The 24,220-nt window shown below is 41.0% G+C and overlaps 2 protein-coding genes across 5 annotated transcripts in view; one reads left to right on the top strand and one right to left on the bottom strand.

Annotated features, from left to right (window-relative positions):
- Positions 1 to 726: 726 nt before the first annotated feature.
- iqcb1 (IQ motif containing B1) lies at positions 727 to 10,577 on the bottom strand. Its single transcript, XM_004565614.3, has 15 exons — positions 10,350 to 10,577; positions 8,035 to 8,171; positions 7,773 to 7,941; positions 7,571 to 7,688; positions 7,412 to 7,487; positions 7,219 to 7,318; positions 4,964 to 5,136; positions 3,845 to 3,954; positions 3,043 to 3,161; positions 2,658 to 2,724; positions 2,440 to 2,515; positions 1,656 to 1,807; positions 1,436 to 1,573; positions 1,180 to 1,336; positions 727 to 1,067 (listed from the first exon to the last, which is right to left on the bottom strand). The coding sequence occupies exons 2-15, from the start codon at positions 8,156 to 8,158 to the stop codon at positions 793 to 795; spliced, it is 1,854 nt and encodes a 617-aa protein (XP_004565671.1). The 5' UTR covers positions 8,159 to 8,171; positions 10,350 to 10,577; the 3' UTR covers positions 727 to 792.
- A 1,932-nt stretch (positions 10,578 to 12,509) lies between these two features.
- Positions 12,510 to 24,220, top strand: part of LOC101486742 (kalirin) — a 59,354-nt gene continuing 47,643 nt past the window's right edge. For 2 of the 4 annotated variants that reach the window (XM_004565613.3, XM_004565612.3), the window contains exons 1-3: positions 12,518 to 13,006; positions 22,717 to 22,791; positions 22,903 to 23,017. In XM_004565613.3, the coding sequence (XP_004565670.1) occupies positions 12,952 to 13,006; positions 22,717 to 22,791; positions 22,903 to 23,017 (245 nt within the window). In that variant the 5' untranslated portion in view covers positions 12,518 to 12,951. Of the gene's footprint in view, positions 13,007 to 22,716; positions 22,792 to 22,902; positions 23,018 to 24,220 lie in introns of all 4 variants that reach the window. The other 2 variants (XM_023152856.3, XM_023152855.3) reach the window with 2 other exon arrangements.

Here is a 24,220-nt window from a genome sequence, read left to right as displayed (position 1 = left end):
TTCTAAAAGTAATTGAGCGGTTTTGTTAATTTTTGTATAGTGGGTGACTAGCATTGAATAAAACTAATTTATGGTCTGAAAAAGGCATGTCCAATACAGCACAATTCTTAGGGGTGACACCAATACAGCAAACAAGATCCAAAATGTGTCCTTTGGAGTGTGTGGGAACGTCCATATATTGGTGTAAGCCAAAATTGTCCAGACAGGATATAAAATCTCTTGTGACTGAATTTGATGTGTTGTCCATGTGGATGTTAAAATCGCCCAGCAGTAGTATATTTGGAGATAAGAGTAGGATTACTGTCTTTACCTTACAATATAAAGCTCCTTGTGGCAGCTGTTGCTGTGATTTGGCGCAATATAAATAAAACAGAATTTAATTGAATTAGGGGTGTGGGCTGTTTGACTGATAGGCAGCTTCTAGCTGTTTGCTAGGTTTCACCTTAGCTAACTGGAAACCCTGTACCGGACCTTCAAACATATTTGTGCTGTCGGAGCCGTTTTGAAGCATTTCTGATAGACTAACATGGCTGCTTAGTGGTTAACAACAATACCAAATATTCCAGTTTTGGAGAGTGGAATTCTAGGATTTCATTTGGATGTTACTGACCACTAATTAGCAGGCATCAGGTCTGTGTGATGCTCCTATACAGTGTAGGCTGAGTTAATAGCTTAGCATTCCATTCTCTCATCCAAACACAGACACTTACAATGGGTAATGTCCAACCTTTATTTACAGTCTATGTTTATAAGAACATTTCCGCGAGTCCATATTTCACCTGAGAGATCACGTTACAGTTTGACTTCGTCCACCTGAGTCTGTTTCTTGTCCGCCACTGTCCCTCCTATGTACAGTCCTCCCAGCTCTTCCTCCAGCTCAGGCAGGTGGGTAGAGCCCAATGGATCCACAGGACCTGCGTCCGTGTCTCCCAGCATCCTCCACCAGGGTAGCCGGCTCGCCTGGAGCATGGCGTTGTGGGCGTCACGGGCACGAGCAGCGACGGGACCCGACGGGCTCAGGAAGGTGTCAGCATCTGTCTCTGTGACAACAGAGAGGGGCGGAGCATCTGTAGAGCCAACATGTTTACTGGTTACTAATTGATCAACTGTTATTAACTGATCCGACTGATCTCAGTTTAACTCCAGATGTGTGAAGCTGTGTGTGAGTGTGTGAGGGACCTCGGAGCAGCTCCAGCTGTGTGTGCACGTGAGCCAGCAGTGCCTCTACCCGCTGCTCCTCCATCCTCTGCTGAGCTCCTGTCTGCAGCACTGACAGCAGCAGCAGCTGCACCTCCTCATGGAGGCAGGAACACTCCTCAGGAGAGACACGGAACGACTGAGGGCGCACGCACAGACACAAACACACACACACAAATCAGTAGCGTGCAAAACATCATGGGTAACAGTTGAGGACTTTTTGAAATCAATCTCGTACCTGATGTGTAGCGATGTACTCATCCACCTGCTGCTTTAGCTCCGCCCTCCGGCTGTCTGTCAAACCTTTCTGACCAATCCAGAAAGGAGGGAGGGGCGGGACTTTTGCTGCTCGTCGTTTGTGTAGAAAGCGACGCACCTGAAAGAAACGTAAGATAAGACGGAGTAAAGAGTAACCAGCTCCAGAGAATACAACTTAACAGATGTGTGTGTGTGTGTACCCCTCTCTGCAGCATCCTGACAGCTCGCTCTCGTCTGAGCATGTGCCGCTGCGTGCTGCTGTAGTGTCGTCTCTCTCTGAAGCCTCGCCAGAAGCTCTGGATCACCACAGCGGCTCGATTCTCGCACTCCTGCAGGTATGACTGCACCTGGTCTGAACAAACAAACACAGAGTCAGGTGTTTGAAACCAACCACGATCCCACCAGTTAAAAGCAGAACCCTAAATCAAACTTCTGTTCAGCCTTCACTGAACAAAATTAGAAAAAAAAAATTTCATTATTTTGAAACAAATCTTCCACATGAGAACACAAAAATGTCCCCAGACTCTCTTTCATTATGATTTCCATCCATCCATCCGCTTATCTTTTTCAGGTTTGCGCTGGGGGGGGGGGGGGGGCTGGAGCCTATCCCAGCTGCCTTAATGCAAAAGGCAGGGTACATCCTGGACTGGTCCCCAGTCTGTCGCAGGGCATTGATGATTCATTTCATTTAGATGAATCATCGTAGCGGTTTAGCTGAAAAACGAACACTAAACTTCATGACAGAAATATTGGGCTGTGCAGGAAAGTTGGAGATTATAAACCCTGTGAGGTACAGGCGTCTCCTTTATAAGATTTTAAAATCTGCTCTCAGGAATTCTTTCTTTCTAAAACGCAGACTTCATGAGTTTAACAGAAACTAAAGACAAACCCAGAGAGATGGCGCTCTGAGTCTGAACAGGAGGGATTTTAAGGTTTAGTGATTTCTACATTGCCTCGTGGTTTCAGGTGCTTTGTGTCTCTCACCTGCTGGAAGCAGCTGCAGCAGCTGTCTCTGTTTCTGGTGGAACCTCCTCCTTGCCTGCTGACGTCTCACACACACCTGAAAACAGCACGGCGAACAAGCTTTAGTAAATATAACACACACAGCCTTCAAATTAAAAATGTAACTCTGGGAATAGCTAAGGGGGATTTAGAAGAATAGAAGAATTAACAGTTTTGTCATATGAATCAGAAAGGTTCACCTGATACTTGAGCTCCTCCTCCCACAGCTGCGCCTCCTTCTGCTGCTGCTGCTCCCTTCTCCGAGCCCTGACACACAAACACACACAGGTTGAACTATAGGCATCTGTGAGGTTGCTTTGATCCAAGCTCCTGCTTGTTTCCAGCTCTTTTGTTTTTTAATCCTCTGACTCTTTTAATGTAGCTTTGCATGATTAACAGTTTAAAATAATCCCTATTTATTATATATTCATCTTATACTGGGCCCCATCAGTTCTGTCTGATAAATTAAATTCTAGATTAGTTTGCCATGAAGTCTTACAGTTTGAAACCTCCAGTTTGATAATTGGTTTAAGGTAGGCGGGGCTTCTGTGCTCTCATGTTGGCTAAACAACAGGAAGTAGTCACCTGTACTTCCTCTGCAGGACACTGACGGCTCTGTTGAGACTCTTCACTCTGCGTCTGGTCTTATACGACCTCCAGGCTGCTTGGATCACACATGCCGCCCGCACATGCTCACTACTCCCCTGCACATAGACAGCAGGGGTCAGAGGTCAAGCCAAGTATTCTCTCTCATGCTATTTTAAATTTATTTATATGGCAGGAAATAATCTGTCCTACATCCAGGAGACAAATAAAAGAATAAGTAAATAAAATAATTATTTCAATAAAATAGGTAAACAATGTAATCCATATTCAGCTTTACAGTGTCAAATGTTTTAAAATAATGAGAGAGAAAAATTTAAGCTACCAAAGTATATTTTGTTAATGAAATTAAAAATAATTATTTTAATATCCCAAATAAGGCACTTAAATATAAAAATATAGTTTTAATTAAATAACTAATAATAAAATTAATATATTTTATTTAATTGAAAACTTGTTTAAATTTGTATTTGAAAAACAATTAAATACTACATTTTTTTGTTAACATAAAAACATTTAAAATGAAAGAATACTAAAAATATATATTTTTAAAAATCGGTTTTATTTTTGACAATATTTTTACATATAATGTTAGAAAAAATGTAAATAATAAAAAAACATTTAAAAATATATTTTTGTTTAAGAAATAAATAAAAATATTAAATAAACCAATAAAATATTTTGAATACACTTAAAATTTAGCAGAGAATTATTTTTTTCCTTTAAAAACAATGTCAGAACAAAAATATTTTTATGACTTTAATAATTAACAAAGCGAACCCACCTGTGTTTGACTAACGACATCCTTCTCTGATTGGATAAGAGCGATCAGCTGATCAATGCCCCGGTCGAAGCCCCGCCCCCTCCAGTCTTTGTGCAGCAGGCTGTCCAGACCTGCAGACGCACAAACACACAGTGACCTCTGACCTTTCGGCTGCTGTGACACACTTACACATGTGCTATGTCCCAATTCAGCTGCATCCTTCGGAGGCTGCATTGGGAGGCCGATTACATCACAGCCAGGCGACGAATGCTGTCCCAGTTCGAAGGCTGCTCCAAATGCAGCCAACAAATGCATCCTTCATTTCCCCGAATTTGAAGGATGGGTCGGGTGTATCCTTCGTGGCCCAGAATTCATAGCGCAGCCCAACCAATTCCAGTTTCCAACAATGGTGGGAGCTACTTAGTTGTAATATTGCTCTTATTAACCTTTATTAATTAAATTATTATTTATAATATTTTTATAATAATATAGAAATACTTTTCAAACACCGCAATGGCAGAGGAGCGAGGCTAAAGAGTTTGAAATATTACTCTTTCTGGGTCACAAAATAAACTTTTAACATTTTTTCAGGCAAAAATTTAGCTGTGTAAAGTTCAAATATCTGCTTGGTTTATCGAGACATCACATATTTGCAAAATTGCTGTGACATTTTTGGAGACCTCTGTTACCCACCAGCTTGATAGCTGACCAGGTGGTCAAAGCTCACTAGAGCCGGCCAGAATACTGGACTCCCATCACATCGTTTTCTGACCCTGCGCAGTCTTTCGCTACTCAGGTTAAACATGATATAGAAGTAATATGTTATTGTTTAATAAATCGGTTTGGCTGAGATTAAAGTTATAGTTTTCACACAGCTGAATAAACGTTAAACAGAAAACTGATTAAACAGAAGTGTGAGATGGTCTAGAATTTACTCCAATGTCCTGTTATATTTTAGATAGCCAAAAGCAGACAGCTGAGTTTATTAAAGTCCGCTGAGACAGCGGTGACGCAACAGCCTTGCACTTCCGGCCTTCTCGGTCTTTGGACCTGGCCTTCGTGGTCTACGTGGGCTGGGTCCTCCGATGCATTCAGGATGCTGCCCCTGGATTGGCACACAGCCCTCAAGAGACTACTGACCTCTGAAGCTGAGGAGGAGGGGCCGGAGGCAGCGGCCCAGCTGACTGGCCATAAGAAGGATCAATCTGAGGGAGGCCCCTCCCACCGTAGAGTCAGAACTGAGAGCTAATTGGCCAATGGCCTCGTTGAGCAGCAGAAGTATGGAATCGTCACTCAACCCAGACAGGAAGTCGCTGCAGGGAGAAGAACAAGCTCAGTAGTGGTCAAAGGAGCTTGCAAAGAAAAGCGTCTGGACTTGTTTAAGTTACTTGAAGACGTTTCACCTCTCATCCGAGAAGCTTCTTCAGTTCTAAGGTCAAAGGACAACTGTTTGCCTTTCCTGGAACACAGGAAAGGCACATTGTGCACATTGAAGAGAATGGCAACCTCAACATCGAAGTTTACCGGAAGCCCACACACATGGACCAGTACCTCCTCTTTGACTCCCATCACCCTCTGGAACACAAACTTGGAGTAATTAGGACCCTACACCACCGGGCAAAACATGTTCCCTCCAAGCCTGAAGGAAAAAAGAAGGAACACACACTGTCATGGTCCGTGGTCCTGTGTCTGTGGAATGCGTGATGCTCGGGTAGCCACACCCCCGGGCTGGGCCATCACCAGCACACCTGCTCTCCATCACGGTGATTACACGGAGATCCACTTAATCCGGCACTGACGGATGCTCCACGCCAGTCCGTTAGTCATCCCCACAGTGGTAACCAGACTTCCACGAAAAGTGTGCATTCTCTTCTGCTTGGAACTTTGTTTAACCTGCCTACTTCTGTCCAGGTTTCTACTCGGCGTCTGCTACCTGCCTGTCCTCCGGCTCAACTGGATCTCGCGGTGCTCACCTGGCCCACTCGCCATTCCCACGGACTTCCTGCCCCCACGGACTGCCACACTTCCCTCCCGAGCTCCCACGGTCCCGTTCTATCGTAATCCCCTACTCTAACTCAGTCCTGATATGTTTTCCCCGCTTCCTGGCTCCCTAGTAATCATCTCCCCTTTCTATTGCAGCCCCCCGCCGTCCCGATCCCGGCTTCCTCGTGTCATTGTTTCCCCGGGTTTTTAGTTTCTGTTTTGCTCTCTAATTTCCCCGGGTCGCCTTTCGTTGTTTCAATAAAGTGTCTTTCTGTTAGCTCGGAGTCTGCGCCTGGATCCTTTCGTGCCCGCGCACCACGGCCCATGACACACACATAAAGGAAGCACTCAAAACGTGCGGCTATCCTAAATGGGCGTTCTTAAAGTCAGCAAAAAGGCACAGAAAAGAAGATCAGACACCAGCGAGGGAGGATAAGAAAGACAGACGCAAAAACATTGTCATCCCCTATGTAGCCGGTGTATCAGAAAAACTCAGGAGAGTTTTCTCCAAGCACAACATCCCGGTGTATTTCAGACCCAGCAACACGCTCAGACAAAAACTGGTTCACCCGAAAGACAAAACGCCAAAACACAGACTTAACAATGTGGCGTATGCTGTACAGTGCAGCGAGGAATGCCCAGACCTCTACATTAGAGAGACCAAACAGCCACTTCACAAGCGTATGGCACAACACAGAAGAGCCACCTCCACAGGACAAGACTCAGCAGTCCATCTGCATCTTAAGGATAAAGGACAGTCTTTCGAGGATGCCAATGTTCACATTTTGGACAGAGAGGACAGATGGTTTGAAAGAGGAGTGAAAGAAGCCATCTATGTCCACTGTGAGCGACCATCTTTGAACAGAGGCGGTGGTTTACGACACCAACTCTCTGCCATCTATTATCCAGTTTTGAGATCCCTTCCCAGACGCCTTAACGCCCACTCACATCCTGGGCCATCTGACCTCAGGAATTCGCATGATAAGGTGGGGCCAGGTTTCACAATGAACTCACCCGAAACTCTGGCTGATTCGGACCCACACCCAGTTTCACACCTTGGCTCAGGCGATTAGAGGATCATCAGGGGGTCCTTTTGTCCCTCTGTGGGGGGATACTCCCACTAGGTTTAAATCTGGGACTCCCCACCATTTGACCTTAGAACTGAAGAAGCTTCTCAAATGAGAGGTGAAACGTCTTCAAGTAACTTAAAGAAGTCCAGATGCTTTTCTTTGCAAGCTCCTTTGACTACGATGACCTGGATGACTGAGAACCTTCACAGACAAGCTCAGTAGTGACAACATTTTAATCTAAAGTTTTCAGATGCTTCTTTCTTACAGGTCAGTGATGTGACAGACGGGGTCCGTCTGAATAAACTTTATCGACACAGTCACAGACAGGAGGTGGTGTGTTACCTGTTGGCCGTGCAGGTTTGAATCCACATCTGGACACAGAGCAGAGACACAGTGACATCATCACACACCTGGATCTGCTCATAGTGGATGGAGCTGAGGACTAGACACACACACACACAAACACAGTAAGGTTAAACACAGTTCCCGTGGGTCTTTTTAGTACTGAAAGCTGCAGGTTTAGTAGTCAACTGACCTTTCTCTGTGAGGTGAGTGTGAGCGGCGAGCAGCCAGCCGACAGAGTCCATCACCTTCCTGAGGAGAGACACATTCTGACACACACACACACAGAAAGATTTACATCCTCAATCTGACTGCAGCTCAGCTCAAACATCCACCAAATCAAGCTTCTCACCTCCGTTCGGTTCACCAGCTGAGCAGCCAATGACAGCAGAGCATCCACGACTGACGGCAGGAAGAGCCGATGAAAGGTCTCAGAGTGTGGGCCAGGCTCCACCCCCACACAGCAGGAGCTGCAGACAGACAGACAGGTGTGGGATCGCCATCCTCCTTCAAATAAATCCTCAGTTTAAAGTGAAGCTGTGATCTCAGGTTACCTGGTGAGGTGGGCCAGTGTAGCAGCGGCACTCAGGTCGCCCCACAGGCTGCTGGGATGCAGAGACAGAACACGGACGCAGTGGATCAGCACGCCGCTCAGATACAACTGAGACTTCAGCCGAGTCAGCTCGCCACTGTTCACGTGGACAGCTGCCGAGTTCAGAGCATCTAACACAGGAAATGTAAGATAAAAAGAGTTGTACATGCTCTTATTCTGAAATTTTGTTTGACAGAGGAACTGACAGGAAGTGAGCCTCTCACTGTTTAAGCTATCATTCAGCAGTCTGAGTTTTTCCACCGGGGTCAGGTGTTCATTCTCCAGCTGCCCCTTCAGCTCCAACACCAGCTCATTCTCCTCTTCCTCGGGCTTCTTCTTCACCTCCATCACCTCCAACTTCCTGTAAACACAAAACAATAATTTCCAAAATATCTGATACAAAACATAAATACCATAATTTTGTTTTTAAAAAGAATGATAAATAATAAAAACATTAAAATAGCAATTTGATAGCATTTCAATTATATTTTAAAAAATACAGTAATTTTATTTGAAACATTAAGTCTGTATTAAATTTTTCAAAACATTAGATGTTAAATTAAGCTAAAAATAAAAGGGAGTTCTTTACCTTTTATTGCAGATAGAAATGGTAAAATAAACTATAACCGTTTAAAAGATTACAATCATTTCTGTTCATTTAAATTTGTTAGCATTTTTATTAACTTATATTTCATTTATATATACAGCACATTGAATTTGTCACTTTTTTGGGGGGAGGGGGCGCTCTAGCAGCTAAATTGATTAAAGTGATTACAGTTTTTTCTGAATGCTTAAACCCTAACTGTGATTCCTGTAGCACAATCTCTAAAACTACCCAGACTTATAGCAAAACCACTCACTGAGTTTGCAAAACTAAAAGCACAAAAACTGCTTTGCACTCAGTTTGCAATTTTGTAACACACACTTTGCAAAACTGTAGGCACAATTCACTGCACAACACTCAATTACCAAATTTCCAACACACTCCTAGCAAAAGTATACACATGTATGGCTATCATTAACACTAATTTGCCAACTGTCTGGCACACTTTCACATGTGAAAACTTTTTTAGATAATTAGTTCACTTTGCAATCAGCCTAAGCACTATAATACAGGTAAGCTGTGTGTGCGGAGTACAATGGAGGGAGCAAAAAGAGTGAGAAGTAGAGGAGGCCGAGGAAGAGGATGTGGAGGTGAAGAAGTAGGATGAAGAGGACGACAAGGACAAGGAGGAGCAAGAGGAAGACGAGGAGGGGGGAGAGGAAGATGAGAAGGGGGGAGAGGAAGGGTAGGAAGAGTAAGAAATAGAATTGCTGATGACATCAGAGCTACGATAGTGGACCATGTAATCAACCGTGGAATGACCCTGAGGGTAGCTGGCCAACGGGTCCAGCCTAACTCGAGCCGCTACACTGTAGCAAGTACCATAAGGACATCTTGAAATGAGAATCGGTTAGTACAGTCACAAAGATTTGTAGCACTGCCATATGCCAATGAGAAACACACCGATACCATTGATGTAAAAATACTGAAATTGTTACTTTACAGAATTGCTAGATGACCAGATGCTGGGGGCAGAAGAAGCATGTTCACTGCAGACCAAGTAACCCATATAGTCATTATGGCGATTGCAAATAATCCTAGACTTGGAAATAAACACTTGTGTTTGTTTTGATGTGTTTGAATAAACACCAGAACTTGAAGTTTGGATCCCTCTATGCTTATGGATCTATGACAGAAGTATGAGCTCAAACTGACATAGCCTACCTTGTGCACAGAGAAAGCAAAAGCCAGATGTGTTTTGTATTCATACCATCAGTGTGCAGTTGGCGCATTGTGTGCTTAGTAGATGATGGCTTGTGTGTACTGTTTGATACGGAAACACCATTTTTACGAAGGTGTGAAGAGTTAATCTAGCTGTGGTTGCTTTTGCAAGAGAACTACAATATTTTGATTATTGGGTGACAGGTTTTCTTATTTGTGTGAAGAGTTTTGCAAAATTAGCCAATAGTTACAAAAAATGTGCTTAAGCAATCAGAAAAAACTGTAAAATAGAATTAAAACTTCTAATTACAAGAATTAACATACCTAAATCTTAGACACCAAAAATAGTTTTTTAATATATTAGTTCAACTATTCCTAATGTGTTTAAATATTTCCAAACCGTTAAACCTTTTAAAAGTTCCACAAATTACAAAATAATATTAAAAATGTTGACAGAAGCACTTGGGTTAAACTTTTAAGAGTTAAAAAAGTCCCAAAGTGTGAAAAAAATCTATTTAGGAGTTCATATAAAGGGTATAAATATTATAGTCTTAGAACGTCTCGAAATGACCCTCTTCGGTCTCTGTAGAGAGAAAATTCATAATGCAGGAAATCAGTGCACTATAAAAAAGTGCTCTCATTTCCATCTGAAATTCTGTGTGATGGTGCAACACGCTCTCAGGTAAAGTGGCTTTAAAGTACAGGTACACAAAGTAAAGCCCCGCTAAAGCTAATACAGACAGAAGTGTTTCCGGTGTGTCTGCAGAGCCTCACCTGACTCGTGTTTGTCGTCTCAGCTAACAGTTTGATACCACTGAGTGACTCAAGCGGTTACATTAGCCGTCTACATAGCACTTATGGTCACTCGCTGAGTTACAAACCTTCACTTAAAAACTCAAGAAACGGCGACTATTATCTAACGAGCTAGTTCTGTTAGCTGTTAGCACAGAGTAAGCAAACGACTCCTCTGTTACTACGGTAACATGACGTCATGACGCAGCGACGGCACACACCCCTCTGCAGTAAAGTTTCATTCAGGAAAAAAACAACTTTAATGAAAATCTTTATTTAAACGTTTAAACATGTTAAAATAACAAAAATATAAATAGAAAATTAAAGTGAAAATATTTTTTTTTCATGTCTTAAAAATAATTTTAAATATTGCAAGTGGCATTTGGTGAAATTAGTGAAATATTTTAACACAATTTATGTGTTGTAAAAATCAAGTAATCATCAAAGACTTCTGCTATACTTTCAAGATATATAATTATTAGTATTTTAATATATGTGAAAAATTTAAAAAAATTATATTATAATATAAGATATATAATTATAATATTGTGGAAAAAATAAAGCACAGTTAAAAATACAAAAATTTATTAAATGAGTAGAAAAATATTAGAAGTACATGAAATATATTCTAAAAATTTCACAAAGATGGTCAGATATTAAAATAAGAAAGTACTTGTGCAGCTTAATGAATAGAATAACAATTTATTTTCCGAGTAAAAGGAGATTAAAAATGTGAAACTAAACTGATTTAAAGGTGAAACCCTGTTGCTGTTAATCACAGCTCTTTTATCCTGTTTGGTTTTAATCCCGCAGTTTGAGGTCAGTCTGCTGTTTGCTTCTCTCTCCTGCAGGTGGCGCTGCAGCTTTATTCATTCAGCTGTGTAGGTTCCTCTGCTGCTCAGCTTCACTTCAAACATATTATTGTACATTTCTTCGCACTTTATTTTCTCTTCATTTCTGAGGAGGTTTGCTATCTTTTCCCTTCAGACGTTTGCAGCTGTGTGTGACTTCTTTGCGTTTTCTGAGTCATGTGAAATAAATCTTTAACTTTCTGATTTGTTGGAGAACATCTCACAAGTGTGTTATTATCATTATTATAATTGCTTATGTTAATTCATTTATGATTTAACGATGTATTATTTGCACATTAATAAAGGGATTTCATTGCTAACAGCATTCAGTATGACAAGAATATAATCTAAAGAATGAAAACAGCAGAGCAGTACAGTGTTTAGCATTGTTGGCCCACATCAAGAAAGTTTTGGGTTTGAGTCCAGGACCGACTGTGTTTTGTCTGTGTGGAGTGTTGTCCCACTGTGGGTTCTCTCCAGGGTATATACCAGTTCTATGGCTGCTGGGAACGGCTTCAGTCTCCCCTGGACCCTGAATTTATAAATAAGAATATGGATGGATAAAAAATATATGTTAATATAATATAAAATAATATATAAGAAAGTATATGATGGAAAACGTCTATAATATGAGAATAATACATAATCTAGAAAAATCTAGAAAATATTAAATATACCTACAATAATAAATTGATATTAGCATATAATATATGTTTTAAAATTAAATTCTAATATAATTTAAAAATGCGATAAAAGTTATACGATTAATTTAATGTAAACATAACGTAATTTAAAAAGTAATACACACAAAACAATATATATTTTTTAATTATGATATAAAAATTTTAACCTAAATCTAAAATAATCTGCAATAATAAAAAGTATCTAGAAAATATAAACAAGAAAAAACAATTAATCTAATACGACATATTATAAAGTGAAAATAAAAAAATTAATATAATTAAAAAATAAAAATGTGTGCTAAAATTATTATATATTTAAAATAATGTTAAAAATGATATGAAATACTCTAAATATAATAGAGTTTAAAATAAATATGTTAAATAAGAGGATAATATAATAAATATATTATAATTAATATAATTTAATATAATATAATAAAGTGGAGGCTGAGTAAGCCGATGGCGTCAGCCTCCGTCACGTTAACGGGAGCCGCGCTCGTAGTACCGACGGCAGCCTTAACGTTATAGTAACGGGGGGTGAGCAGGGGGTGGGGAGCGGTGCAGCAGATGCTGCAGCCCTCGTGCATAGCGCCCCCCTCCATCTCTCCGGTGCGCCTGCGTGCTGAGACACACACCGACACAGAACGTCCGTCCGCCTGGACCGACAGGAGGAGAGAGAGAGAGAGACTGAGGGGGGGGATACCGGGGGCAGTAACGGTAACGGAGGCAGTAACGGTGACGTGATGTGATGCGATGCCGCGCGGGATCACGGTAACGTAAGAACAGCAGCAGCAGCAAGAGGAGGAGGAAGAGGAGGAGGAGGAGGAGGACAGTCGAGGCTGAGCCGGGGAGGATGCAGTAGTGATCGGTACCGGGAGGAGGGGAACACATCCGACCGAGCCTGCACCGACCCGATCTGATGTAAAGCAGCAGGGATGGACGGGTAGGCAGGGAGGAGGCGCGAGGAGCGGAGCGAGCGACGGTACATAACGGAGGAGAGAGCGCGAGGAGGAGGAGGGCGGCGGAGCAGCGCGAGGAGGAGGAGGGAGGATGAATCCGGTGGATGGAGGAGGAGAAGCGGGCCCGGACGGCCTGGCGACGGCAGGTAGGGTGTGTGTGTGTGTGTGTGAGTGAGTGTGTGTGAGAGAGAGAGCTGCTGTCGCCATGATGCCTCCACATCCGCCCATTGACTCAGTGTGTGTGTGCCCTATATGCTACATACCATGAATGTGTGTGTGTGTCAGCATCTCTCTGTCCTGTCGCTCAGATGTGTGTGTGTAGGGGGTCCCACCAAGGAGGATTATGGGAAGGCCTCCTTGCTTATTGAACATGTGTGTGATGTAATGTAGTGTGTGTGTATTTTATATTCTAACACTGAAACACTGTATCTAGAGGTGGAGGCAGCAGGAGCTGTGCAGGAGCCCCCGAAACCTCCAGCCCCCCCAACCGACCCCACGAACACACTGAGGTCTATATGTTGGAGGCAAGCTGCTCCTCCAGCTCGTTTTGATCTCTCTCTGTCTCTTTTTTTCTTTCTTTCTTTCTTTTTTTTTTTTTTTTACAAAGTTTGCTCAAACAATCGTCAAACAATCGTCTTTCCAGGCAAATGCAGATAGAGCACCAAAAACTGCAGTTCCCCAAATGTCCACTGGAGGCAGGCTCCAGCAGTGAGTCAGTCCTCATAGACTCCCATGTTAAAATATCTACCTGTACAACAGAAATACACATGGTTGCAGCTGCTGTAGAGGCTTAAAGTTTGCATTGTGAGGGGTGTGGCCTCTTTGACTGACAGGTAGATGGCGACCCAGGCAGCCCAGCTCAGCAAAGCAGCTAAATGGAGTCCCCGAACAGGACATCTGGACCATGTTTGTGCTTTTGGCTGCTGTGCAATCAGGCTGTAAATTTTTATATAAACCTGCAGACAGAAAACATCGAAGGACATATTTGAGAGGCTCCAACCAGTGGTAACTACTACCAGCCCATCTGGGAATCTGGGAATAATCAACTATTTTAGTGTATATATCTGGACATACAGTAAAACAGAGGCTGTTATCACCCAGCAGTCATAACAGTTATTATGACTGTTGGGTCACCTTTCACCCCTCCAACTTCCATCTCCTTAAGCTGGATAAGCTGTTAAAAACAAAAAAACCCAAATTTGACATAATATCACAGAAATTGGAGAATGTTCAACATCCACATTTAAGAAGCTGCTGCCTGAAAATGTTTAATTAAAAATGACACAAAAAATGATCCATCACTTAGCAAATGTAATGGATTTTCTGTCTTTCCTGAAGCTTTTCTGAGATGAACGTGTGATTGTTTCTTATTTATTTTAATGATCAGGACTGCAGCTAATTATTTTCCCCGCTGATCAATCCGCTGATGATTTCCTCTTCGGCTGTGTGAAGTGGCTGAGAAAAAGCAAAAAGGGAAAAAGGAGAAGCAGCGAATCCTCGTACTACAGAGGATGAAAATGTGCTTGATCTAAATAAAGCTGCAGTAGAGGGACGAGTTAACATGAAAAGGAAATACTTGAAGTACAAGTACCACAAATCTGCACTACAGCACGGTGTCCATCTGAACTATGTATAGTAGGTGGATGGGTTTAATACAGCACATATTAGTCTTAATTTTTCTTAATATAATGAAAAAGTGATATTAAGGAAAATGAAGCCCGGAAGACTTATTGTCATTTTGAAAGATTTACTGCTTTTCTCTGCAACTGGTTTGGTTTCTTGTTGCTTTATGGGCTAAATAATGAAATAAAACCAGAGTTAACAGATTCATTTATAGTGAAACCAGACATTAAGTTCTCTAGTGTCATCTTTTAGGGTTTTGGGGGGTATAATTGGTGAATTGGTTGCGCTTCCTAAAAATGGTCCACCAGTTAAAGCTGGTTACGATAGTGTAATGTCTTGCTGTGATATGACCCTTTGATTGTCTGTGATTGACTGGTGCTTTTGATATCCCAAATCCATCTGATAACTTCTGTCAGGATTGGTCTGAAGATCATCTGTGCCAAATTTAGTGCCAGCTGGAAAAAAAAATTGTGGCCTCAGGAAAAGTTTGAACTTTTTCTTTGAACTCACCTTGATCTAAGGAATTCAGCATACCCCATGACGAAAATGGATAGATGATTCAGAAGTTACTTGTCTAAACACACCTCCAGCTTTAATCCTAGAGATCGGCTAAAGACCCAATAAACACTGGTCATTAGAGAACTAGTTGGTGGTTGCTGGCAATTGGTTGGTTGCAAAGCGGTATATGGTGGTGCATCAAAAACCTTTTTGTGATTGTTTTAGGTGCTCTAAGATTACTGCAGTTGCCCATTGTTTGTCATTGAACACCATCTTGTTTGCAAACACTTGCCAACTACTTGCCAAGAAGCACTGAAGCTGTGAAATGTTTGACTGTGATTGAGAATGTTCACCTTTTTGAAACATGTTGGTTGCGACAGTAAGACTTTTACTTTGAAGATACGATTTGTACTTCACTTTGTACAGTTTTAAAAGCACTCAGAGAGTAAATGGTGAGTTTTTGCAGACAAGTCAGTGCTTTCCATGCAAATTGTAGGCCACCATCTCAATCTATTAGCGACCAAATCAATCACAATCAGTGTTTTTAGTGTAGCACCGTATACCTTTTGAGAGGTACCGTAAACCAACAACCACTTGCCCACCAGTGATGGAATAAACTCTGTGTTTATCGACTGGTCTCTATTTTTCTGAGTAGGTACTAGTGGATAAAGGCTACACATGGCTGTCTGACTGAGGCTTATACGCCAAAATTTAGCACGCTTTACGTCTCCACAAACATTTCTGTGAGCTGGCGCCGTAGATTTTGTTTAATTCTTCAGAGGACTTAACCTTGGCGGAGGTAATTTCAGAATGTGTACTGAATAATGAAAGTAATCAGAAGCTTTTTTTGATGATCAGTTAATCAGCTTCTCATATTTGAACATACAACTATTTTCATGACCTTGGCAGAGGTAATTAGGAGCTGCATAATGACACTTAAAAAAAAAAATTAATAAAAGCTTCTCGGATATACTTGCAGCTTTCCTTTATTGAATCTCAGACTGTTGGTCTGAGAAAACAGGACATCACAGTGAACTTGAAAAAAATATTTTCTAAACGTTTACTTACCGAAAGATTGAAGAGATAGTTGAAAAACCAATCCGAAGATTATTTAATATAGTGAAATGCGACCTTAGTCTACAGTTCACAAACTGTGGTATGATATGACTATGAATAAGCATAATAAAGCCTAAGGCTAGTGGACCAAACAGCCTTATTAGCTTCACAAATTTCACTGCTGCCCTTCAGTAGTGGGTGGGATTCATTTTGGTGAATCAAACATAGCATAGTAAGAGCCAAATATTGTTCAGCTACAAGAGTGAAACTTGTTTCTTCACGAAATCTCTTCAAAAGAGCAAAATTAGGCCAGCAAGGAATCTAGGAAGAAGTAGAATTCCTGAAATCAGTGCCTCAAAGGAATAAAACATATAATAATTTCTAATGGCAGCTAATGATAATAAACACAACCAATAAAACTAGAAACCAGAAGAAAATAAAACAGAACTGCAAAAAGTGGCTGTTGCACAGAGGCATGCATTAACCAAGCAGACCATCCATGAGACAAACCAGACTGTGTTTTTAGAACCACACAAATGTCAAAAGGCATTAAAGGCTTTGTTGTTCCAATTAAATATGCTGGGATGTACAGAATATAAGGAACACTGAGGAGGCTTTACAAGGATATAGCTCGACAACCTTGCTAATGTTTTGCTGATAGTAGCAAGAAAATCTATGTGAAGATGTAAAGAGCAGCACCAGTCAGATATGGTTCAGGACATGTGCTCAGCAGGCAAACTGACCTGAATTTTGAGGGTTATGGGAAACATTTCTGACAGAAAGCAGAATTAGAAATTTCTTCTGATTTCTTCCGTTGCATATTAAAAACCTAAAAATAAAGTGTTGGATAAATAAAAAAAATAAAATAACCCAGCCATGGGTTAAAATGACTACAAACCTAACATATGGATATAGGAAAAGCTGGATTACCAGCAGGGAAAAGTGGGACACAGCCCCACGGGTCCCCAAAGGGACCTGTGGTGTCTGTTTGGCAAGCTCCCTGTGGTAATTTAAATATTTGCCACAGCTGTAGCTCAGTGGTTTAGAGCAGGTTGGCCATCGTTCACAGGGTTGGTTGCTCAGTCCCAGCAGCCTCTTCATGTTTTGGACAAAAGCGCTGCTAAATGGATGTGATGTACTTATCTTTTCTGCTAGACTGTTATCAGGCAATTGACCATGAAGGAAAACTGCATCTCATCAGCGTCATTATGAATTACAGCATCTCTGCTTTCAGTTACATACAAACAATCCAGATGATCTTTAATGATCTCAGGGCTCTCTATCAGTTGATTTTATGCTTTTACGCTGTGTTCAGTCACACATTATCACATTTTAACTGGCAAGCAACCAACGTGGGGCTGTGTCGTGTTCCAGGAAGGTTATAGCTGTAAGACAAAGTAGGAATAATAATAACTTGCAGAAGTCAAATAGCTTACAGTAACAAGAAATCAGCTAAATGGTGTTTGAGTAGAACAAGTGTAGGTTTAAATGTACAGTAATCAGCTGCTGTGAACATTATGGAAGAAGATATTTTAGCAAAACCACTGACAGCACTGTCAGTAACAGCAAGTTACACAATGCAACTAATGGAAAGTAGAAACACTGAGGCTAAAAGAATTTCATTATTTCACATAGGAGCATGAAGCAGTATACAGACTTTTAATGTGAAGTATTGATGGCATTTCATTGGGAAGCAGCTGACAGACTTTTATTGTGAAGTATTTGACACATTTTTATTGTAAAGCATCTTACAGACTTTTATTGTGAAGCAGCTGACAGACCTTTATTGTAAAGTCTTTGACAGATTTGGATTGTGAAACAGCTGGGAGACTTTTATTGTGAAGTATTTGACAGATTTTTATTGTGAAGCAGCGGAAAGACTTACTTTAAAGTACTTGATTAATTTTGATTGTGAAACAGCTGACAGATTTTTTTGTAAAGCATCTTACAGACTTTTATTGTGAAGAAGCTGACAGACTTTTATTGTGAAGTATTTGGCAGACTTTTATTGTGGAGCAGCTGATGGTTAAACTGTAAAGCAGTTTGTGTGATTTTTCTGTGAATGAAGCTGCATTCACGATGGAACGGCTGTGAGTAACACTGTTTGTAGCTCTTTCTCAGATCAGGCTATATGTCAGTGTAGTTCATTTTGGGCAACATAAAAACTGGATGTCTCGAGGCTGTTTTTACAAGCAGAGAAATGGCACCAAGGTCACTCAGAAAAAGAAAGTAATGTTGTATTTTTGGCCTCGGACTGCGATGTCTTCAAATCCACGAGGCTGACATTTTAGAGATTCAGAGGACACTGCGGGGAAATATATTCATTAGTTTTTGTTGTGTAATCAGTGTGATGAGTCCTGACAGACTGACAGCAAGTTCCTCTGAAGGCTTTTCATGTGCTCTGCACAGCCGCTATTTTCAGCTTGTGACTGACTCAGAGAGTGAGTGTTTTATTGGTGTCAGACAGCTTTATCAGAGTGGAAATCCCTCCTCCAAATCTCGATGGTGTCACCTTGATTGACAACCGATCGAGGATCAATCAGATGTGGCGGAACGTGCCAGGTTCAGTTGTATTTACACTCGAACAGACCTCAAACACCCACCAGCGACTCATTAGCGTCTGCAGGCTGTTAGCTTCTGCTCTCAGAGCTGCCATATATTAACAACAGGTCCACCCACTCCAACACATTCATCATCTTTTTTTTCAAATTCGGCTAATTCACGACAAACAGCAGCAAGTGAAGAGCAGGAGTGTGGAGTTTAACTCGGTAGCGATAAAGAACTGCCTGCTCTCAGTGTTCTTATTGATGATTTATCACAGAAAAAAACCCATCAGTTGCAGCACATTGGGAAGCTCATCTCAGGCTAAAGAAATCAGAGCAGGAACTGGAGTTTAGGTTTTTTTAATGGGATGCAACTAAATTCAAATTGAATGATTTTGCATTTTAATTTAAACATTGGACACTGATTCCCAAATGTATTTGATCCACAGCTTGAAGCCCACCACTGCAACTAACCATGATTTTCAGCGCAGATTAATTTACTAATCGACTGATTGATTAACCATACAGAGATTCTCACAGAGCTCAAAATCACATCAACAAATATCTGCTTTCTGAGTTTAACACTCAAAAGTAATTTGCTATCATGTCAGCTGAGGAACAGTGGCCAGTTCTCCTGTATGGGAAGCACAAACTATGAAATCTTTGAAAAACTACTTATCAGAATGTTAAACTAGATGCTGATTGATTTTCTGTCCATTAGCTGGTTCCAGTAATCATTAACCAAGCGTAATTGCTGCAGATCTATTGAAGGCTGAAGTCTTTTGTGCCCAACATCAGCTGAGACAGTCTCAAGCCCACCACTGCCCTCTGTAGGATACAGTGGATATAGTCAATTAATGTTTAAATGGACTTTTATATCTTATTTTATTATTCAATAGGTGGGGTTTCCTTAAAATATTAATACTATTGATTGATTCAGTGAAGATGGCTCACCACCGCTTGCTTTTACTGAGCTGCAACTATACCCCTGATCTCAATCTCAAGTTTCTTTCTTGAGCAAATGACCTTTAGCTACTTTGACCAAAGAACAGTGGAAAGTTGTCTTCATAGCGCATTATAGCCTTTGATGTCCGGTCCAATCCATTCAAACTCTCAGATGAGAGCAAACACCTACTTGAAAGACTGATTGTTAGCCTGGACACCAGGCAGCTTTGTTTTAGCATGTTGCTTGTTTAGGTTCTTCGTTTTTGCCGGATCATGAAGTGCAGACCATTTTCTTGTAGAGATGTAAGTAAAGATGATGGTTTGTGTTAACTATTCTAGTTTGCTTTGGTAACCTTGCACGTTGAACAGTTTACACTGCAGAGGTACAATGTGGCACCAAGGGCTCCTGACTGAAGGTGAGAAGCTAGCCCTTATTATACTCTGTCGAGAACACGGACAGCTGGAGATGCCACAGTTGAGTAGTCACTCCTGTTATATTTCTTTTGAAGTCCACTTGAAGTCTGCTGCCTGGGGCACAAGCATAGTCGGTGCATAGTAATTCAAAGTCTCTGCAGATGAGTTTGTACAGTCACAAAAACTGGCAGGCATGTGGGCGTCCACATGGACCCTCCCACTCAGCATCTAATTATAAAATTTACAGTTACTCAGACCCAAGCAGAACCTAGCATTCTTTCAAATATGGAGAAAACAATCAAGTTCTTTTGACTTTCTATTATAAGACTCGACTTATGGAACAGAAGAAGTCTGGGTATTTTGCCACATGGGAAAAGGATTAAAACAGTGTAGCTCAGCAGTCATCTGAAAGCAGCAAGGCTGAGTTTAATCACCAAGAGAAACAGTTATTCTAAACCCAATTGTCATTAAACATGCATCTTCCCATTTCCAAAAGACAGTTAGTAAAGTCTTCAGTAATTCACTGCAAGTCTACAAATTACTCCTGCAGGGTCTAAGCACTGGGAAATTTTATATTTTCCAAGATGTTTTTCTTCATGGTTATTCACATATAAAAAGAGTCTTAAAGGGATTGTTTAATGATAAAGCAAGACTTTAAGTACTTGAACTGAAGGAAACTGTAACTTGTTTTTAGATTCATCAAAATATTTCATTTCTCATCCAAGTGTTTTGTTTTTGTTTTTTTCAGCTCTAACAGCTGGTGAGGAATCCCAGGTATAATTAACTGATAAGCAGTTAATTAACATCACAAAAATTAAATCAGCGCTGGACCCAGTAAAGCAGCCCTATGCCTCACCACACATTCAAGTACAAAGTAATAAAAAAAAAAAAGAATTGAAAAGAAAAAAAAACCAGTAGAACAGTAGTGGAGTTGTGACCCTGGAGGTGGTCCTAATAACCGTTCACCCACCCTGTCTTTAGCTTAGTTGTTTAATAAATATATGAGCAAAGTTGTGAAGCAAAGTATATAGGTAATTAGGGACTTTTCTAATCCCACTAGAGCTTAAATACCTAGGACTCGCCGTGAGCCTTTCGAACTGAAGAAGCCCTCTGAATGAGAATCAAGAATCAAAAAATATGTCTAGTTGCTGTCAACTCAAGAGCATAAGACTTCCATGACCTGGATGACCAAAAACCTACACAGGCCACGTAGGGCTCATGGATGCAAACATGGAAATCAGCAGATATACTACAGGTACCCCGCACCGTTAGGTGAAGATTAGGGAGTTCTAACCATAAAGGAAGAGAAAGGAGGTACAGTGCTGTTGATGTTTGTCCTTCCTTTGGTAAAAAATAGCTGTTGGTGAAAGCTAAAATGAAGAGGCCTGCTTACAGATTCATTGACCAAATCAGGGTATTTTTCCACATGGGGACCGGATGCAAAACAGTGCAGCTCATTAGTCATCTGAAGGTAGAACACAGTTTGACTTCTGTTATTGTTGTTGGTTGATTTTTTTGCAGAAAATATTGAAAATGAACTCCATAATTTGGATGGTTTATTTTTGTAACAGCCTATGGTTTAAATCACATTTAGTCTTCAGTCATTCCCATAGTCTTTTGGGGCTTTTCTACTTTCTGTTTGAAGTAAATATTCTTATCACAGTGAATTTATGTGTAGGTTATTTGGGTTATTATCACACATGGGTGTGGCCTGACTAAAACCCTTGATGGATTATCAGGGGTCTGAAGCTGATTAGTTAATAAGTCAGTCTGGGTCAGTCTGACAGACACGGATGGAGAAGGAGAAATAGGGTGCTGCAAGCAGGGAGCTTAAGTTGCAGAAGTGTTTCTCTTCTCCTTCCTGTTTTTAGGTTTTCTCTCTGAGGGTTATTGCTGCTCGTTGAGCTGCTAATGTGAGACGTTTAATGCCTTCATTGTGTGTGTGTGTGTGTGTGTGTGTGTGTGTGTGTGTGTGTGTTGGATTAGCTTTCTCCCCGCTGTGGAGGATGATCTGACGCACATGGGAGGCCGTCTGCAACACACACTTATGTTTGTACTCCTAGCTTTGTGGGGACCGCCAATGACAAAATGTGTTTTCAGGCTCCTACACCATGACAAACCTAAACCTGATCAAATGTTAAAAGCACATCTCAACCCCTGAAAACAGACCTTTGTGGGGGGTTTTTAGAGATAATGTCCTCACAGGGTCTTAAATTCAGCACAGTCCTCACAAATATAGGCATACAAGTACACAAAGACATGCTCCCTGAGCTGCAGGAGCTTTTTAATTGAAATGTCTGTCAGCTCCTCGTGCTGAAGCCTGATTTTGGTAGATGAGAGGAAGTAGTTTGATGTTTCCTTGTCCTTTATTTCCTAACTTTCAGCCTGTAGGTGTTTTTCACCACACTGGTCCCACTCAAATATCTTGAGCTGGAACGATAAGTCAGTGTGGAGTTTTTGACCACTCTTAGTAATATTTTTACATGACGGCATCCCAGTGTGGTCGGTAGTGTGGGTGACACAGTATTCATGCCAGTTTCACAATGCCCCACTGATAGAAAGTTGGTGGTGAAGTGAAGAAAGCTGCTGAAAATAATGTGATTAGAAATATTTCAACAATAGACATGTTGGCCAATCAGAAAAAAAGTAGGCCGTTGATAAAGGGGGCTTGAAGAGTGTTTGTGTTTCACCTTTGATTTGGGGTTCCTATGGTGGTAGATCTCTAGCTGGACTAGACAAAAGCCAGCAGCTCAAGATTTCCTCTATCTGTCTTTCAGGTTCTGGTAAAGCCGAGTGTGTCCGGGCAGTCGATGTCCTGACGGTGCTCAGAGAGAAAGTGGCCTTCGTATCGGGTAAAAACAAACAAGCAAAGAAAATAGAAAAACACTAATACTGCTGCAGGTTTTATCCCAGCTTGGTCTTCATGTAACTCAGTTTGAGTAACTGCTCTATGTGTTTTCCAGGTGGACGGGACAAACGAGGTGGACCAATCCTGACCTTCCCTGCGAGGACCAATCATGATCGAATAAAACAGGAGGACCTCAGTCGGCTGGTCACTTACCTGTCCACGATACCCAGGTAGAGCTGTTTTGCAGAGCTTACCTAGATATTAGTTAGCCTGGGGTACGTAGTATATATACTTTGTCAAAATGTTATGAATAGACACAGTTTTGTGAATTGGGATTGTTAATTTTACCATTATAGATCATAAAAACATTGATTTCTGTAATGACTCACTGCCTTCACTGTTTTGAAGGCCAAAAGGCTCTTAGGGGCTTAAGCAAGTGTTGGCTGCTTTCAGTCTTATGGAAAAACCCTTTTATGTCAACATAGTCAACTAAAGGTCATCTACAGGTTACAATTACTGTGGAGTAACACAAGGTTCCATTTTAGGTGCTATTTTATTTTGTATTTATAAGCTTCTATTCAGCTAAATTTCATTGCTATGTAGACAACACACAGGTGAACTGTGCAAAAGCCTAGCTGTAGTTTAAAACTGTTGGATGATACAAAGTTTTCTTTAGCTGAATAATTGAAAATCAGATAGTTCAGTCTTATTGTTTAATCCTACAAACTGTAGTGCTCAAATGAAAGTTTCTTTGAAACCATGTTTACAAATACCAGAAATTTACGAGCTCGGTTTGACCCGACCCACGGTTGTTGAATTAAGACCTGTTTTCAAAATTAAACTAAGGCTTTTAAATCCACACCTGGAAAAACACATCCAAGCCTTTATAGTGTTACAGGCTTGACCGTGGCAGCTCTGTCCTCTCTAGTTTGAAATGCAGCAGCTTGGCATGTATTAGCAGATGGCATCACGTCTCCCGGATCCTGGCTTCTCTCTTTTGTCTTCCCACATGTTATAGATTTGATTTCAAGATTTTCCTCATCACTTTTAAAGCATGTCTAGCCCCGAGCCTTATAGCAGAAACGCTGAGACTAAATGAGCCAGCTTGTGGCCTGATAGCCTCGGGTGGGTCCTTTTAAAATTGTGCTTTTGCAGGACCCCTCCACCTAGAATGGCCTCACAGAAACAGTCAATGACTTTAATTTGCTTAAAACTTTTATAGAGTTGGTTTTTGTCATTGAAAATGATATTGTCTTTTATGTCCCTTGTCTGGTTGTCATCTTTCAGATGTGCTGTTTATTACATATGTTCCCTCAGTCGTCACTGGCGTTTGTTTATTCTCCTTTTCTTTTTGTTTGAGTATTTTGTTTTTTGATTGTTTGTTGAAGCACTGTGTAAAACCTTTTGTATTTTGTATTTTTTTTAAATTTTAA

This window comes from Maylandia zebra, linkage group LG23 (genome assembly GCF_041146795.1).
Source record: "Maylandia zebra isolate NMK-2024a linkage group LG23, Mzebra_GT3a, whole genome shotgun sequence".
NCBI classification, from domain to species: Eukaryota; Metazoa; Chordata; class Actinopteri; order Cichliformes; family Cichlidae; genus Maylandia; species Maylandia zebra.
This window is presented reverse-complemented; position numbering and strand designations above follow the sequence as displayed.

What these genes read in the sequence shown, in the direction of transcription:
- iqcb1 (XM_004565614.3), bottom strand. Translation starts at nt 8,158, where the DNA reads ATGGAGGTGAAGAAGAAGCCCGAGGAAGAGGAGAATGAGCTGGTGTTG. An exon ending in ACACTGGCCCACCTCACCAG is followed by an intron (nt 7,689 to 7,772) that starts GTAACCTGAGAT and finishes GTCTGTCTGCAG; the next exon opens with CTCCTGCTGTGTGGGGGTGG. An exon ending in GTCCTGCAGAGGAAGTACAG is followed by an intron (nt 2,725 to 3,042) that starts GTGACTACTTCC and finishes TTTGTGTGTCAG; the next exon opens with GGCTCGGAGAAGGGAGCAGC.